The sequence below is a fragment of the Onychomys torridus genome, chromosome 6 (assembly GCF_903995425.1).
Source record: "Onychomys torridus chromosome 6, mOncTor1.1, whole genome shotgun sequence".
Lineage (NCBI taxonomy): Eukaryota > Metazoa > Chordata > Mammalia > Rodentia > Cricetidae > Onychomys > Onychomys torridus.
Genome location: NC_050448.1, coordinates 128,427,874 through 128,443,926, shown reverse-complemented (window position 1 = coordinate 128,443,926; position 16,053 = coordinate 128,427,874). Strand labels below are relative to the sequence as shown.

General features: G+C 45.1%; 1 protein-coding gene across 2 annotated transcripts in view; it reads left to right on the top strand.

Annotated features, from left to right (window-relative positions):
- The window catches only part of St6galnac5 (ST6 N-acetylgalactosaminide alpha-2,6-sialyltransferase 5), a 168,364-nt gene that overhangs the window by 134,325 nt on the left and 17,986 nt on the right, over nt 1-16,053 (top strand). The window contains exons 3-4 of one of the 2 annotated variants that reach the window (XM_036190625.1): nt 7,519-7,928; nt 14,122-14,229. In XM_036190625.1, the coding sequence (XP_036046518.1) occupies nt 7,519-7,928; nt 14,122-14,229 (518 nt within the window). The remainder of the gene's footprint in view (nt 1-7,518; nt 7,929-14,121; nt 14,230-16,053) is intronic. The other variant, XM_036190627.1, reaches the window with a different exon arrangement.

The following is a 16,053-nucleotide window of genomic DNA, read 5'->3' as shown; positions in this document are numbered from 1 at the left end:
AAAATGATCTGGAGCCCACTGAAGGGTGCATACCCTGTCCTGGGTTCTAGGATGATTAAAAATGCTGCAAACTGCCCAAGTTTGGAGGGGACGGCAAAAGTAAAATTAGAGCTCCACATGTATGTACACACGCATGTTCCCCTGTTCCACATGCATGTACACACTCATGTTCCCCTGTTCCATGTGTATGGACACATGCATGTTACCCTGGACATCCTGCTGCCCACTTGCCTCCTACAAGCTCCCAGGAGCCTTGCTTACCCCTTGTATGGGGTGGTGGGAGAAGTGGTCTGCAGCTTGGCGCCTCTGAGGACTTATCCTCTGGGAACTCCTCACGATTCCTAATGTGCTGTGGATTTTTCTAGGCATCTTTCACCCAATACCAGCTCTAATGACCTTGGCATCAAGCTCTTACTAGGGACTAATAACTGGCTGGGCTTAATGACCCTTACTGTGTCCTGGGACATTATCCCAGCCAGCCATTAATTTCAGGCAGTGCACTGAGCTCTAGCCATGATGACTCCACTGTCTTTTCCCATGAAGACAGGTGTCTTCACCAGTTCCCTCCTTGCTGTACAACAGAGCCAAAAGACTTACTGGCGAGTTGCTGGCTGACCCATCTTATACCTTCTGCTCATGTGTTCTCAGAGGACAGAAACAACAAGAAGCTAGAAATCACTGATGTACCCATCACCTTCTCTGGTCAGCATTAAATGCTAGAAACAAAATAAGGTCTCACATAGCCCAGGTTGACCTAGACTCACTGTGTAGCCAAGGATCCTTAGGCCTCTACAAAGCAAGTGATGACATGGTTGGCGTGCACAACAGCAAGTGCTTTATGTGGTGCTGGGGACTTAACCAGGGCTGTGTGCATGCTGGACAATCACTTCATCTGAGCTACATTTCCAGACCCATTAGATGCTTTTTATAGATCAGGACAGGAGACAGCCAAGATTGGAGTGACCTGATGTGGGTGGCCATATTTTCTACCAGCTACACAGCTACTGAGCAAATGGACTATAAAGAGAGAGAGGCTGGGAGGCTGAGTACTGTGAGGAAGAAGCCAGACAAGCTGCCTTTCTAGGTAGAAACTCCCTTTGGAGCTCTCCCGCCCCTTCGTCTACAGCATTTTGTCTCCCAAGCAGAACCCAAAGTTGGTCTTCTTAGGCTCTCCTTAGTGGCCTGTCTCCCCACATCTCATCACTCAGGAGGAGCACACAGACACTGTGCCAGGAACCAACTTACCACCTGGGAATGCTTCACCCAGCTCAGTAAGACACCAGGACTTTATCGGTGCTGAGATGTGGAAGGACACAGCTCTTTCAGAGGATTGCAATACATACTAAGAAACAAGGTCACACAATTTGTGTGATTGCTAGTCATTCTGCTTCCAAGACATCATTAGTCCTTTTGAATGCAGAAACCAGACTCTTCTCTCTTCGGAAGTGGTCCCGCCTTCTGTACACTGTCCTCCCAGCTGCCGGAAGTGTGATATCATGTGTAGGAGAACAGAGACCTCTTGCTGGCACCCCATAGCAATGGGCACCTGAAGCAGAATGGGACTTCACTCTTTGCGCCATGTAGCACATGAGCACAGCTTGAAGAGTGGGTGTTAGTGCCAGTGGAGCGCTGGCAGAGCCAAGCTTGAGTGGGTGGGCATGGGAGAGAAATGACGGCTATCTGGGTTTGGTCAACTCCTGGTGGGTTCTGGTTGTGTCCTGTGATCACAGAGGACATGTTTGGCAGATCCAGAAGCCTTCTCCTTCCCTGAAAGGATCTTCTGTAGGGAAAGATGAGAAAGAAAGAAAAAACAAGGTCCTTGGAGTGAGTACCCTGGCATGATTGGTGTTTCACCCGTCAGTTAGCCTCAGCTGTGAGAAGTTAACAAAATAATTATAGGGAAAATGAGCTTCTGGGACCCTCTTCAGAGACCCCAGTCACAGTGAATACAGTGACTGAAAATTCAAAACTAACCTGGAAAGTTCAGCTTACATGGACTTGGGGTCCACTGAAGTGAACTTATGACATAATCTGATGGAGTGTTGGGGTGGCCCCTCCCAACAAGTTGTCAGGGAGACCCTTGAAGCCCCTGAAGCAAGTGACACTGAGGATGGTTTACCCCTAGAACCAGATGGTAAGACCCTGTTACTGAAAACACCACATGCTTTCATCACAGGATCGACAAGTCAGTCTGGACCTGGGCTGGAAGCATCTGCTCTGCTGTCTAGTCCTCTTAGGGCCAGGAGGTTCAGGCTACCAGGGAGAATCGTCCACAGTCTTACTTAGCTGTAGTCCCTAATGCTATAGTAGTAGCCATCCAGACAAGATGTGCCACATATGCAATAGTGGCAGCACTGTTATGGGATAACCAACCACTTTCTGATTGGATCCACAGCACAGATCCCAAGGAAGGGGTGAGTTGTTGTGCATCCCTATGCATCTTCCATGACATGGGGTTGTTATACTCCTGAGCTAACAGCAGCTCTGACAAGATGGACAGTCATCACCCAGTCATGGAGGGAGAGGAGGCTCACAAGGCCCCTGTTCTCTTGAGTATCTATGAGTAGTTAATTATTGATGGGGGAAGAAATGACATTTTCTCAGTGGTGTAGCTACCCGGTAAAGTGCCCAGGCTCCTGTAAGCATCTCTCTCTCAATCTCTCTCTCTCTCTCTAACACACACACATACACACACACACACACACACACACACACACACACACACACGTAGAAAGGTTAGGAAGAGTAAAGAATCAGTGGAAAGGGAACAAAAGAAGCTAATTTGGGATTGATATTATTAAAAATACATTATATACAAGTATGAAAATTTCATAATGAAAACTACTATTATGTATGATTAATACATGCTAATAAAAACATAAAAAGTAAAAATAAATAAATAAAATAAAGTAACTTAATGAAGAAAATGTTCTGAGTTATATGGTACCTCAGGGCATCTGAAGTAGTCATTAAAGGTCTTCAGATGACTGTCAGGATGAACAAATGGGTGAAGGAATCAGCACCATTGGGCTACAACTATCTAGCTCATCCATTTTGTTTTATAAAAAAATGTAGGTTAGTGAACTTGTTCTGAAATCAGCCATAGACTGTCTCCTGACACACTTCCCCCAATAGCCCGCTATCTGCAGAAGCTTCTCCCTGCCACAGGACAGTTCACCTCCCCATGAGTGGTGATAGTGTGACTCAGGATTCCCGATTTCCCAGGACTGAAGGGTTTCCCAGGATGCAGGATTTTCAACTCTAACACCCAGACAACCTGATGCTGGGTAAGTCACTGAAGAGTGTTAAGGTCCATTCTGTGAGTCTTGTTCTCCATGTCAGTAGAAATCAAGGTTCTTTTGCCTCTGCTTGCCCACACCTGCTGTCTCCTTTGTGTGTGTGTGGGAGGGGGGGGGGTCCTAGTCATCAATTTTGAAGAACACTTTGTACATCTTTGACTCCCTCTTTCTTAGAACCATCTCTTCTGTTGGTTTCCCCATTGCTCCCTCTCCCTTGCTCACTGTCTCCCTGCCTTTCTGGCTTTTCTTTCAAGTGCAACTGTCCCTTATCTTGGGTCCCAGAGGTCCTTGTGCCAGCTTAGTTCAACATTTACTGTGGATCCTTTCTGGGAGCGTACTCTCCCTGGACTACAACCTTCTTGAGGGAATATCATCTTGTTTTATCTATAGCACAAGTTCAGTGTCTGACACATAAAAGGACTGTACAACCACTGAGCTGTAAGAGCCCCAAGATGCCTGTTTGGACACTGTCCTCTGCTGTTGGTGGTTTCAGAAGCCAGGGGTAGTTCTAGCTGGAAAAGATAGAGCTCTGGAGGTTTATAGCTCAGCCCTACTTCACATGTTCCCTCTCTGCTTCCTGATTGGCCCAGATGAGAGAAAGCAAGCTCCTGCCTCGCTCTACTGCCACATCTCAGGGACAAATAACAGAACTAATGTCACTGAATAAACCATGTTGAGCTCTGAATAACATACATACAGAATGTGACAGTAAAATGTGGCGCATTCTCCCCAGAGTTCACACAGAGGATTCAACTGTCTCCTTCCTCTAGATTCCCAAAACTTGGTGAGGTGACCAGGAATGACGCTCTTCCTCTGGAAGTTCAGGTCTTGACCACAGGTTACCCTGGTGCACTCGAGGGCCTGAGTGAGTTCTACTCTGATGATCCTCCCAGGAATTGGGGTACTGGCTGGAAAACTTGTTACTTTATTGCATCTGCCCAGAGTCCTGAGAGTTGGAACACCCACAACTAAGAAGTACCTTCCTGGGCTTGGGTGGCAGCAGCGAATGCCGCTGATGTTCCCAGCGCTCTAGTTACTATTCTGCCCTCTGCCAGCCCAATGGTTAATCCCATCAGCTCTGAAGCCAGATACTCTGCCTTCCTAGCTCACCTCTTCCTTTCTTAACTGCATGATCTTGAGCAAATTACTTTCTCTAATCCTTCAAATTTTAATTTGTAAAGTAGTAGCAATAATGCCTTACAGTAATATTTGAAAGACACATATGATTACATAATAAGCTTAGAGAAGTTCCTGCCCCATGCAGAGCACTCAACTAAATATTAGCTACTCGACCACTCTTCTTTATACTCCTGGCCTTGCAGTGCCCTAATTAATCCCATCCATCATATTCCATCCCAGAGCTTCTCCATAAACACCATCACGCCTTGATGCACTCCTTCAGCCACGGTCCCACACCAAAGTTCAAGCCTGTGAGGTGGGAGCTCTGTTTCCTTCTTGTTTGCATCTGGCTGCCTTACTCCATGCTCTAGTTTGCTTCACTTTGCTATGTTAAAATACATACAGATATATAAATACAAGTAACATTATATGGACTCAGTTGTATTTATTTAGGAATACACACACACACACACTCACACACACAATCGTATGTAATAATCAATGAAAAAGAAGCCATGAATTTGAAAGAAGGCAGGAAGGAATATATGGGAGAACTGAAGGAAGGAAAGAGAAAGGAAAGTAAGTCATCTCAAACCACAACAACCTAAAACTAACTTGCAAGGGTTTACTTGACTTACAAGCCACACTCCAGCCTCAAGAGAAGCCAGGGCAGGACCTGAAGGCCAAAACATGAAGACAGGAACCGAAACAAAGACCACAGGAGAACGAGGATTACTGACTTCTGCTCAGTCAGCTTCCTTAGATGACCCAGCACCACCTGCCCAAGAGTGGCACCTTCCACAGTGGGGTGGCTCCCACTAATGCACAAGCAAGAAAATGCCCCACAGGCATGCCCTATAGCCAGTCTGATGGAGGACTGTCCTCAGCTGAGTTTCCTTCTTCCCAGATCAAGTTAACAAGAACAGCTATCACACCTATTTCCTGTCACCTAAGAGTGACCACATATTGCATGCATGGTGATAAGTTACAGTGCTTAAGTCTCTGATTTCCCAAGCCCATGTGTCAGTCTTTAGCTCAAAGTGCTCAGTCCTGATTTCCTGAGTACTTACAACATGCTTCATATTAAATGACAATTGTTTTGGAGGCACAGTATCACTGTGTAGCCCTAGCTCAGCTGGAACTCACTATGTAGACTTGCTGTCCTGAGATTCACCTGCCTCTACCTCCGCAGTGCTGGGATTACAGGTGCGCACCAGCACTTAAGTGATAGACTCAAGAACAGGTGTCATTCCTTGACTAACTCTTGTGATGGGTCCCATGCCTCCGCTGGGCTTTGCAACAACCATTTTCACAGGTCAGATAGTACTGATTTTTATGACTTAATCAAAACTACCACTAACTTAGGATTTTCCCTTTCTACTAAGGCAGAAAGGGCCATTTTCCTCTGCTAGAGTTGAAGGAACAGAGGCTTCTGGAGATCATTGACTTAGCAACTTTCCATAGTAACAGATGTTGCAAATGAAGCCAGACCCACCTTGCCATGAGAAAAGGTCTTGGGGAGTACTAAATAAGACTATGACATACACCCATGGATCAGGAAACTCTCACAGTAAACACAAGACTGAGTATTTGCAGTGCCGAGATGGATCCCATTTCTAAGACCAGGCAGCCAGCTGCCCACTTCACAGTTGACAGAGAAGGGCAGAGCTCTGGGAGAAATCAGTGAGGCAACTTTCCCTCGCTGATTTGACTGGGCTAGGCATCAGGCTCAGTCAGAGTGCCTTCTGAGAATGCATGGAGGCCTGGGTTCTCCAGCACTGCATAATTGTGTGTGTGGTGGTGTGTGCCTGTAACCCCACCAGTTGGGAGGTGGAGGCAGGAGGACCAAAAGTTCAAAGTCATTCTTGGCTACATAGTGAATTGGTTGAGGTCATCCTGGGCTAAGTGAAACCCTGTCTTAAAACAAACATCCCTGTCACGACCGCTTCGACGAGCAAGGAAGATGCAACACTGAGCTCTTCTTTCAGCAGTTTATTCAGGAACCTTGAACAGTCTTCTTCTCCCCTGGGGAAACCCGCTCACTCCTTATATAGCCTCTAGGCAGCCAACCCTAGCACGCCACGTGAGCAACACCGATGGGCCCAGGTACGCGGAAGCAAGCCAGATTCTCAGCCTTAGCCAAATAAATTGTCACTGAGAGCACTCACCATCGGGAAGGTGGAGAGCAGAAGCTGGCGCCATCTTTAAGGCGTGGCTGCACGCAGCTCTCTACACATCTGGATTGCCATTTTCTTTTGAACTTCCTGGCTTTGGGCTCAGGCTCTAATTTCATTATCTTCTTAGAACAGGGAGGAGGTATTTCCCATTAAACATGAACAAGAGATGTTTAATTTGTTAGCTCTTATGTGTCCCTGGTTGACTTTCCATGCAAGCTGTCATGGGGTGTTTTCAGAAAAGAACCGGAACTCTGCAGTTCCAGAATGGGGTCTGAGGTTTTGAGCCTGAGGCTTTATTTACATCGATGAAAATGGGGTACTGCGATTTCTGCCCTTCCCCAGGTCTTAGGAAAGACACTCACTTCTCCATTTCACAATCACAGCATTGGCTGCATGACTTGCTCTTGTGACTCTTGAATGGTATTTTATTGAGGGGCAACACACTCTCAGAGCATCCAAGAGCCGCAATAAATGCTTGGCTTTTCAACAAGGGAAGTAAGTGCCAAACCCGAGTCACAGCAATTTGCAGAAGACATTTTGCTTTGACTTGGGGCCAACTTTGGATTCAGAAAGACCTAGTTCTGAAAGTCTGACTTCTTCCTATCTCTAAGCTAACTAAGCCTGGCAACAGTGACCTTGCTAGGTCACATGCTCACACAGGGATCTAAGCCCTGAGCCAGTGACAGACAGATCAACACCAGCTTTCTGCCTAGCCTAACAGCCTCTGCAGTTTAGAAAGAAGTGCAAGGATTCATGCAGCTGCAAAGGACCAGATATAATAGGGCATGCGGCCGGGGTAGGGGGATGGAGGATGGATAAAAGAAGGGAGGAGACACCCTTGTCTAAAGACAGGGATGTAACTTGGTAGTGCCAAGGAAGGCAATTCCTCTGCCTGATACCATCTTTCTCCTCCTGCCTTGCAGCCCCTGAAAATGCATTGCAAGGACTGCGCCCTGGTGACCAGCTCAGGGCATCTGCTGCATAGTCAGCAGGGTGCCCAGATCGATCAGACAGAGTGTGTTATCCGCATGAATGATGCCCCCACCCGAGGCTATGGGCTTGATGTGGGCAACCGCACGAGCCTGCGGGTCATCGCACATTCCAGCATCCAGAGGATCCTCCGCAACCGCCATGACTTACTCAACGTGAGCCAGGGCACTGTGTTCATCTTCTGGGGCCCCAGCAGCTACATGCGGCGAGATGGCAAGGGTCAGGTGTACAACAACCTGCAGCTTCTCAGCCAGGTACTGCCCCGGTTGAAGGCCTTCATGATCACACGCCACAAGATGCTGCAGTTTGACGAACTCTTCAAGCAGGAGACTGGCAAAGACAGGTACGGGGCATAGGGCAGTGGGGAAGCAGGAGCAGTGAGGATGTGTGATAGGGGCAGAGTCACTAAAAGCAAAGCTCTGGCTGAGGGTCTGTATTGTGAACCCCGTGGTTCATTCATGTCATCAACATCAGTGGGGTTCACATGTTGGGTCACCCTGATAATGGTTTTTGACTGTATCAGGCAAAGTGACATGACACACAGTGACCATTACTGAGTGATTCATGACTAAGTCCTTATTTTAGAAGAAGAAAAGGCTAAATGGTGACTGGCCTACATTAGGAAAACGTGGGACACTGTAGCTTCATTTATGGAGGGGAGAAGTGTGGGGAGATGGCTCGCTTTACAAAGTGCTTGTTGCACTAGAATGAGGGCCCGAGTTTGATCCCTAGTAATCATGAAAAGGAGGGGGCATGGTGGTACATGCTTAGAATCCCAGTGCTGGGAGACAGGTGAATGGCTAGGGCCTGCTGTTAGCAACCCTAGCCTACTTGATGAATTCCAGGCCTGGGAGAGGCACTGACTCATAAGACAAAGTGGACAAACCTGAAGAATGATAGATTGACCTCTGGAATTCACAAACGTTCACATGCACCCACATTCTCTCTCTCTCTCTCTCTCTCTCTCTCTCTCTCTCTCTCTCTCTCTCTCACACACACACACACACACACACACACACACACACACACACAGAGAGAGAGAGAGAGAGAGAGAGAGAGAGAGAGAGAGAGAGAGAGGTGAGATTATTTTTCCTTTTCAAAGATACACAGCTGTGGTGGTATTCCCCAAAATATTGTGCACACTAATAAACTTATCTGGGGTCAGAGAACAGGACAGCCACAATATTAAACATAGAGGATAGGCAGTGGTAGCACACACCTTTAATCCTAGCATTCCAGAGTCAGAGACCTACGTGGATCTCTGTGTGTTCAAGGATACAGCCAAGCATGGTGACTTATGACTTTAATCCCAGAAAGCAAGCTTTTAATCCCAGGGAATGATAGAAAACAGAAAGGTATATAAGGCGTGAAGACCAGAAACTAGAAGCATTTGGCTGGTTAAGCTTTTAGGCTTGAGCAGCACAGTTCAGGGGAGAGCCATTCGGATATGAGGACTCAGAGGCTTCCAGTCTGAGGAAACAGGATCAGCTGAGAACTTGGCCAGGTGAGGTAGCTGTGGCTTGTTCTGCTTCTTTGATCTTCCAGCATTCACCCCAATAACTGGCCTCAGGTTTGATTTTATTAATAAGACCTTTTAAGATTCCTGCTACACACAGCCATGCAGTCAACTGCTACTCATTGAAAACCTACTACTTGCTGCTCAACACTGCATCTTGCATCTGCCTCTGAACAGAGTAAAAACCAAAATGGCACCCTCCGAACTCATTGCTTTAGAAAGTCACCAAGTAGTGACAGGAAGAAAATGGGGCTGTAACTTGTATGGCAGGAGACAAACCATGGTTCAGGGCGATGTTTTCCAAAGTGCTCATTAAGACTAGATAATAGGGACTGGAGAGATGGCTCAGTGGTTAAGAGCACAGGCTGCTCTTGCAGAGGAACTGGGTTCAATTCCCTGACACTCACATGATGACTTAAAACTACCTGTGACTCCAGTCCAAGGGACTCTAACACTCTTTTCTGCCTCTTTGGGCACCAGGCACACACATGTTATATACACATACATGTAAGCAAAACATACGTGCACATAAAGTAAACATTTTAAAATTTTGTATTTATGTATATATTTTGTGTGTGAATGCTCTCTCTGTATGTATGTCTGCATGCCAGAAGAGGGCAAAACAACCCATTGTAGATGGTTGTGATCTGCCATGTGGGTGCCAATTCAAAACCTATTTCAGATGGCACATGATGATAATGATGATGCATGTGTCAAATAGATGATAGGTAGTTTTTTAGATATGAAAATGTTCTAAACCTAGTGGTGATCATTAATTATGTCTGTGAATACACTAAAATCAATTAAATCACACCCTTTAAAAATGAATGGCCTAATACCCTTCTTACAAAAACTGACTTATAAAAAAATTTGGTCAGTTTCTTATCTTAAATTTAAAGAGATTTGTTAAGTCGAATAAAGACCAGAAAGTACAGAATCCACTATTTGGTTAGCTTAGGAATATATGATTGGAAAACAAAGCCCATATCCCCAAGTTCTTTGGACAAAAGAGCTGTGTTCTTAAACCTTAGGAATGTTATGGCAGTTTGAGGCCTGGGCCTGGCAGTAGGGACCAGAGGAGAGCTGTCCACACTATAGCCTCTTTCCTGGCCAGACACCATAGACCTGTGGTTACCAAAGTCCGGACCCATGGCTGGCTTAACAGGTCTACAGCTTGATCAGGAGAGCTGCAGTTAGCTGAACACACCTGTGACTTGTCCATTAAGCCCTTGGCTAGCAAATTCCAAGCCTATAGCTAACCTAGTCCATTTCTAACCCAGCCATGGATCACAATGATGCACCTGATCAAAGTTAGGAGCTGATAAAATCTACACTGTGGTCAGCCCTGTGACCCAGCAACAAGAGAGGCAGCCTTACATGTTAAACAGTTCTCTAACCAAGAGCACGTTTTATAAGGACTAAGACAAGCAATGAAGTTTACAATTAAACATTGCTGCTCTGAAATTTCAAAATAAGTTTCAACTGTCTCTTCCATAGAAAACACACTCTCTTTTCTTATTTAATGATTATTCATTAAATGTAAATCTTTCCACAATCCTGGTGAAGGATTCATGAAGATAACTGCACATGGCTGGTCTTAGTAAGGGATCATATGATGTGGGTAGCTTAGAGACTGGATCATCCCATCCTTTGGCCACTTGAGATCCCTAAGAAACACATCCTACCCTTCCCTAAAGCCTGACATGGAAAGCCTGCTCAGTGAGTACATCTGTTAGTCCCTGCTGTAAGAAGTCTTTGCAGCTGAGCTCTGGGGCCTCCTTCTGCAGATATACCTCAATTAGCACCCTCCCTGCCCCTGCTTGGAGAATCGCACCTATGACCTTATAGCACACCAAAGCATACCAATCTTTCCAAAGGAGTTTTGTCTCTTACCTTAGGAGACTGTCTTTTAAAAGATAGCATTATATTGATTCAGTGTTCTTATATGTCCCCATTCTTAAGCTGAAAGAGAGAAAGAACCTTCCAGAACAGATTTCCATTCAAGTGAAACCCAGAACATTTGGGCTGAAACCATTCTTTCTATGTAAGCTAAGAAACCCAACAAAACAGGAGCATATGTTGAAAAATACATAAAGAGTTTAGTTTCTAACCAAACCAAACTCAACACTGGGACATCAGTCCAGACTAATATTTTTTTAAGAAATAGGTTTTGTCAGTAGATTTTGATTTATAGGAAATTTTACCCTTAAAAGAGGAGGTGAAAATGACTCATGAACAATCTGCAATTAAGAAGCATGACAGATGACAGAGGTGGCCAAATCATGCTCTTTGATATCAGAAAGTAACTACACTTGAAAATAACTTTATAATTGAATAAGGGCACATTAGGAAAATATGATTCAGAACCAATATTATAGTAATTACATAAAGGAAGTATAAATGAAATAACTGCAGGAAGAATATTTCCGTTGAGATTATAAATGAGATTCTGGTGGAGCAGAAAGGCCTTTAATTGTAATTTAGTGTGCACTATAGCATTATCAGCTCAGTGTGTTACTTCATCACATAAAAGAATATCTGCTAATTTCCACTAATAAGCACATGACAGCTCTTCATATTCTTTCATTACAGCTGATTAACTGTAAAAACAGTAGATATTCCTTTGTTGGAGAAAAAAAAGTTCAGAACCTTTCAGGAAGACAGTACAAAGCAGTTGCGTTTCTACAGCACATGATCCCAAGCTATTATTTAGGAAGCGTGGGGAATTTTAAGCAGCACTTAAAAGAACACCTTACTTCAGTTCCTGTAGTCCCTCACTTTGACTTCTTCCCATGTCCTGTGGCCCCACATCCTCCTGCACTGGAGGCTGTGGCTTGTGATCCATCTGGAATCACAGGAAAACATCTGGGGTTTCTGCTCCTGGGAAACCCACAGTTGATGTTTCTGGGGATGTAACAGCAGGAGATAGGACAGTGATCATTTTGTTCCAGATCTCCCAGGGATCTTGGGAGACGAGTGAGGGTCGTTCTCTTCCTGGGCTCCACATTTCCTGGTTAGTAATCCCTCAGACTAGTCCAGGAAGAACCGACTGTCCAGTCATTGACACAGCACGGATGTGAACATGGGCTCTCATTCAAGCCAAGGTTTTCTCCCTCTTCCCTCTCCTTGTGGATCCACTCCTTCCCACAGCCTTATGAAGGCATCTCCCTGGTGAGAGGAAAGGGATATATTCATGCCTACAAAAGCTGGAAGCATCTGTTCTTTATAAATGCCACCCTAGATTCTGATGTAGCTCCTCCTTACCCCACAGCAGAGGGTTGGAAGGGCTTTCTTTGTGGGTACTAAATGGCACTGAAGGAATGCTGAGTTATTTACTTTGTTCACTCACCCAAGCAGCCAGGAGAAAAGAGAGGGATCTCTGTGTGTCAGCACACCCCACTTGGACCCTTTTGCAAACACTCTCTAATTTAGTTCTCAAATGGCCAGAGGACAGAGCACCCCATCCTGCTTTGTAGATAAGATACCAAGGCTCAGAGATCAGCAGCAACTGCCTCAGGTCATCCAGCTGCACTCAGAGAAACAGGAGACAGTAAAGTTCCCATTATCCTCATCTGTAGGGGCTGTAACAAGCTTGGGCAGGAAGCAGTAGAGTGCAGGAAAACATGGTAAAGGCTTAAGAACTCAAAATTGAAACTGTAACCCACCCATGTCTTAAGGCTTAAGAACTTGAAATTGAAACTGTAACCTACCCATGTCTGTCAGGCACTTTACAAGGCAGAAACCTTCTTAAAAGTATTTTCCTATCCCTGCATGAAGGGACATAAAGGAAACTGTTCAAGTCTTCCTCTCAACGTGCAGAGCTTTACAGCACATCTGGAAAGCCCTTTCTGCAGATCTGCTATTCCCCTCACATACAGCTGTGTGGCTGGGCAAAGTCAGACAGTCTGACCTTGAGGATAAGGTGTTTGGAGCTGGCTAATGAGGCATGCCAGGGCACTGCAAAAAGAAAGGCATCAATCCCTAAAGAACCGAAATTAACCTCCACAGCAGTGTAGCACGGAGACCAGTGGGGCATTCTCAGGACTCAAATTAGACCTTGGTGCTGCGTCTCCACAGGTCTCCTTTGGCTGGGCATGTTGTTCAGCCTCCACACAGATGTCTGAATAGACATGTTAATGAAGGGCAAAGTGCACAGATGTATTTCCTTAAGCTTGTTGATTTGGGACTCAGACGTTTTCAGAAGGCCCTGAGTGCCCTTAGGTAAAGTTAAAGTAGATGCTCTACCTTTCCCAAATCCATGTGCTCCTCCTAAGAAAAGACATTCAGTTAGGATGCTGGGCTGGTGCACTTAGTGTGCTTGGGGACAACCTCTTACAGAAGCGTGGATGGGTGGACATATTCGTATATACATACTTGATAAATGGGTAGATGGGGAATAGACAGATGGTAGATAACAAGTGATAGATAAATGATAGGTGATAGACAGATGACAGAACAAAAGATAGATTGATGTTATATAGGAATAAATGATGGTGACAAATATTAATAGAAAATAGATAAATGTTAGTTAAACACTTACATAGATGATAGATAACTGGCTGGATGAACAAATAGAGAGACAGCAGGATCTTATGCTCATTTGTATTTATATTGTTCATTATCTAGCTTATTTAGCAGTGCAGGGAGAATTCCTAGTCAAGTATTCTAATAACAAATAGCCACATGGATATTGTCATCTTACATTTGAGTTATGACAGCACACACCTAAACATTCAAACTATCCTTAATGATGTAGAAATCCCTCAAGCACCAACATCAGTTATGATTCTACTATACGAGATTTCAGTTTAGCAAAATTCCAGATGTTTATCCAATGGGAGAGAGGGAGAGAAAGTGTATAAAGTGTGTGTGTGTGTGTGTGTGTGTGTGTGTGTGTGTGTGTGTGTGTTAGGGTTGGGGTACCTTTTTAGAGTCAGCCATACTCCAGAAAGGATCCTGCATGGCAATGGATCCGGGACTGCTTTACCAGGAGTGAAGACTTCACCGTTGTTCCTTCCAGGAAGATCTCCAACACTTGGCTAAGCACCGGCTGGTTCACTATGACAATCGCGCTGGAGCTCTGCGACAGGATCAATGTTTATGGCATGGTGCCCCCAGACTTCTGCAGGTAGGACTGATCTGCAAGCATTCTTCATCAGCAGTTCTGTGCAGGGCTTAGAAAGAATCTGATTCTGAACATCAAGCTCAAAAAACATCTAAGCATCTTCTCAGGGCAACGGATTAGCAAGTCCCAAGTTCCGGTTCTGGAAACTGCACTTAATTATGTGATATAAAATACTGAGAGTTTTTGTTTGTGCTCCTGGAGAATTAGTCCATCTCATGCCCTTCACTTGTCCTCAGTCAAAAGTAATACAATATTTGGCATAATATCAATGATGAGCAGGCATTAAGAAGTATGAGTTTCTCTTTCACTTGGAACAGAAGTGTAATTTATAAATCAGTTCATGGGGGCAGTTCCTTGGCTGGAGAGGCTTGTTTTCTGAAATTAAAATATCCCTTTGGCTCTCTTTCTCTTACCACATTCTAGCCTTGGCTCACACTCCTAGAGCCAAAATCACAGGCAGGATTATTCAGATCTATCACTTTCAGGGTGGAGTGCACACATCTCTACTGCTTGATGCCTTCCTGACCTGTGCCCAGGCAAAGTGTGCCCAAGAAAAGTGCACCCAGAAAAAGAAGCACCCAGAAAAGGGCTTGGGTTGTGGAAAGAAAACACAGGTGTGATGTGAGTGCCGAGGCCACTCAATTCTGGAAGCACTTTCATTTTCAGGAATGCCCATGGCCTCCTGCTGACTTCACCCATGATCTTCAGCTGGTCAAACCTGTGCAGGAGTAACTGACATGCATAAAGCAAATATATGCTTGCCTATCCTTTCATGATCTTCAACCTAACAATGCCTCAAGGTCATGAGTCTTCAGGCAAAAATTATACTTTGAATAAATTCAGCAAGAATGAGGAATAAGGAAAAGGACTTAATCATATCTGTTAGTCACCTCTCTGTTACTAGAGCATGCCACACACTGGGTTACTTATAAAGAATAAGAGTTTCTTCAACTCACGGTTCTAGAGGCTGGCCTGTCCAAGATGGAAGGGTTATGATGATGAAGGCCAGGACACAGTATGAAGGTCGATCTCTGCCAAGTTGACCTAGGCAACTGAGGACATCTCTGAGTGTGTCTTTGAGGGTATTTTCCCAAGAGGATTAACTGAAGCAACAGTACAGTCCCATGGGCTGCAGGTAGATAAAAAGAAGCCACCTGAGTCTGAGGGCTCCCTTCTCTTTGTTTCCTGACCCACAGACTATGAGCTCTTCTTGTCTGTCACATCCTCCATGTCATGATGGCTGACCTTCTGAATCCAGGAGCTGAAATAAATCTTTCTCACCTAGGTTGTTTCAGTCAGGTGCTGTGGTCACGTGATGCAAAACCAGATAGTAATCATTGTAAGAGGGGCGTGGACAAGAGACAGAAAATGGCTTATGTAAAAGACCCACCTTAGAGATCACCCATGGATCCACAAATCCATTAATCTGTTCAGAAGGACAGAGCCCTTGTGACCAGACCCAGCCTTCTCTTAAATATCCTACCCGGTCTTCCCTACTGTTTTCTAGGAGAAGGTACAGGATCTCCCTTTGTAGCCCAGACTGCCTCAGCCTCCTGAGTGCTGGGATTATAGTTTGTACCTTCATGCCTTGCGGGCCCTCCCCCTAGACCCTCAAACATGACAATTACATTTTAAGGTTGGCTCTGGTAGGTGTATTCAAGCCATAGCATGTCTGTTACCACTGGGTCACATTCTTCTTATTAACACAGAGATCTGGCACAATAGGATTCCTTGTTGGTATATTAGAGTCTGTCACAGAAGAGAAGAAAAAGCATGAACAGAGAAACCTTGAGCACAAAGGCATCCCACACCAGAGCCATATTGCAA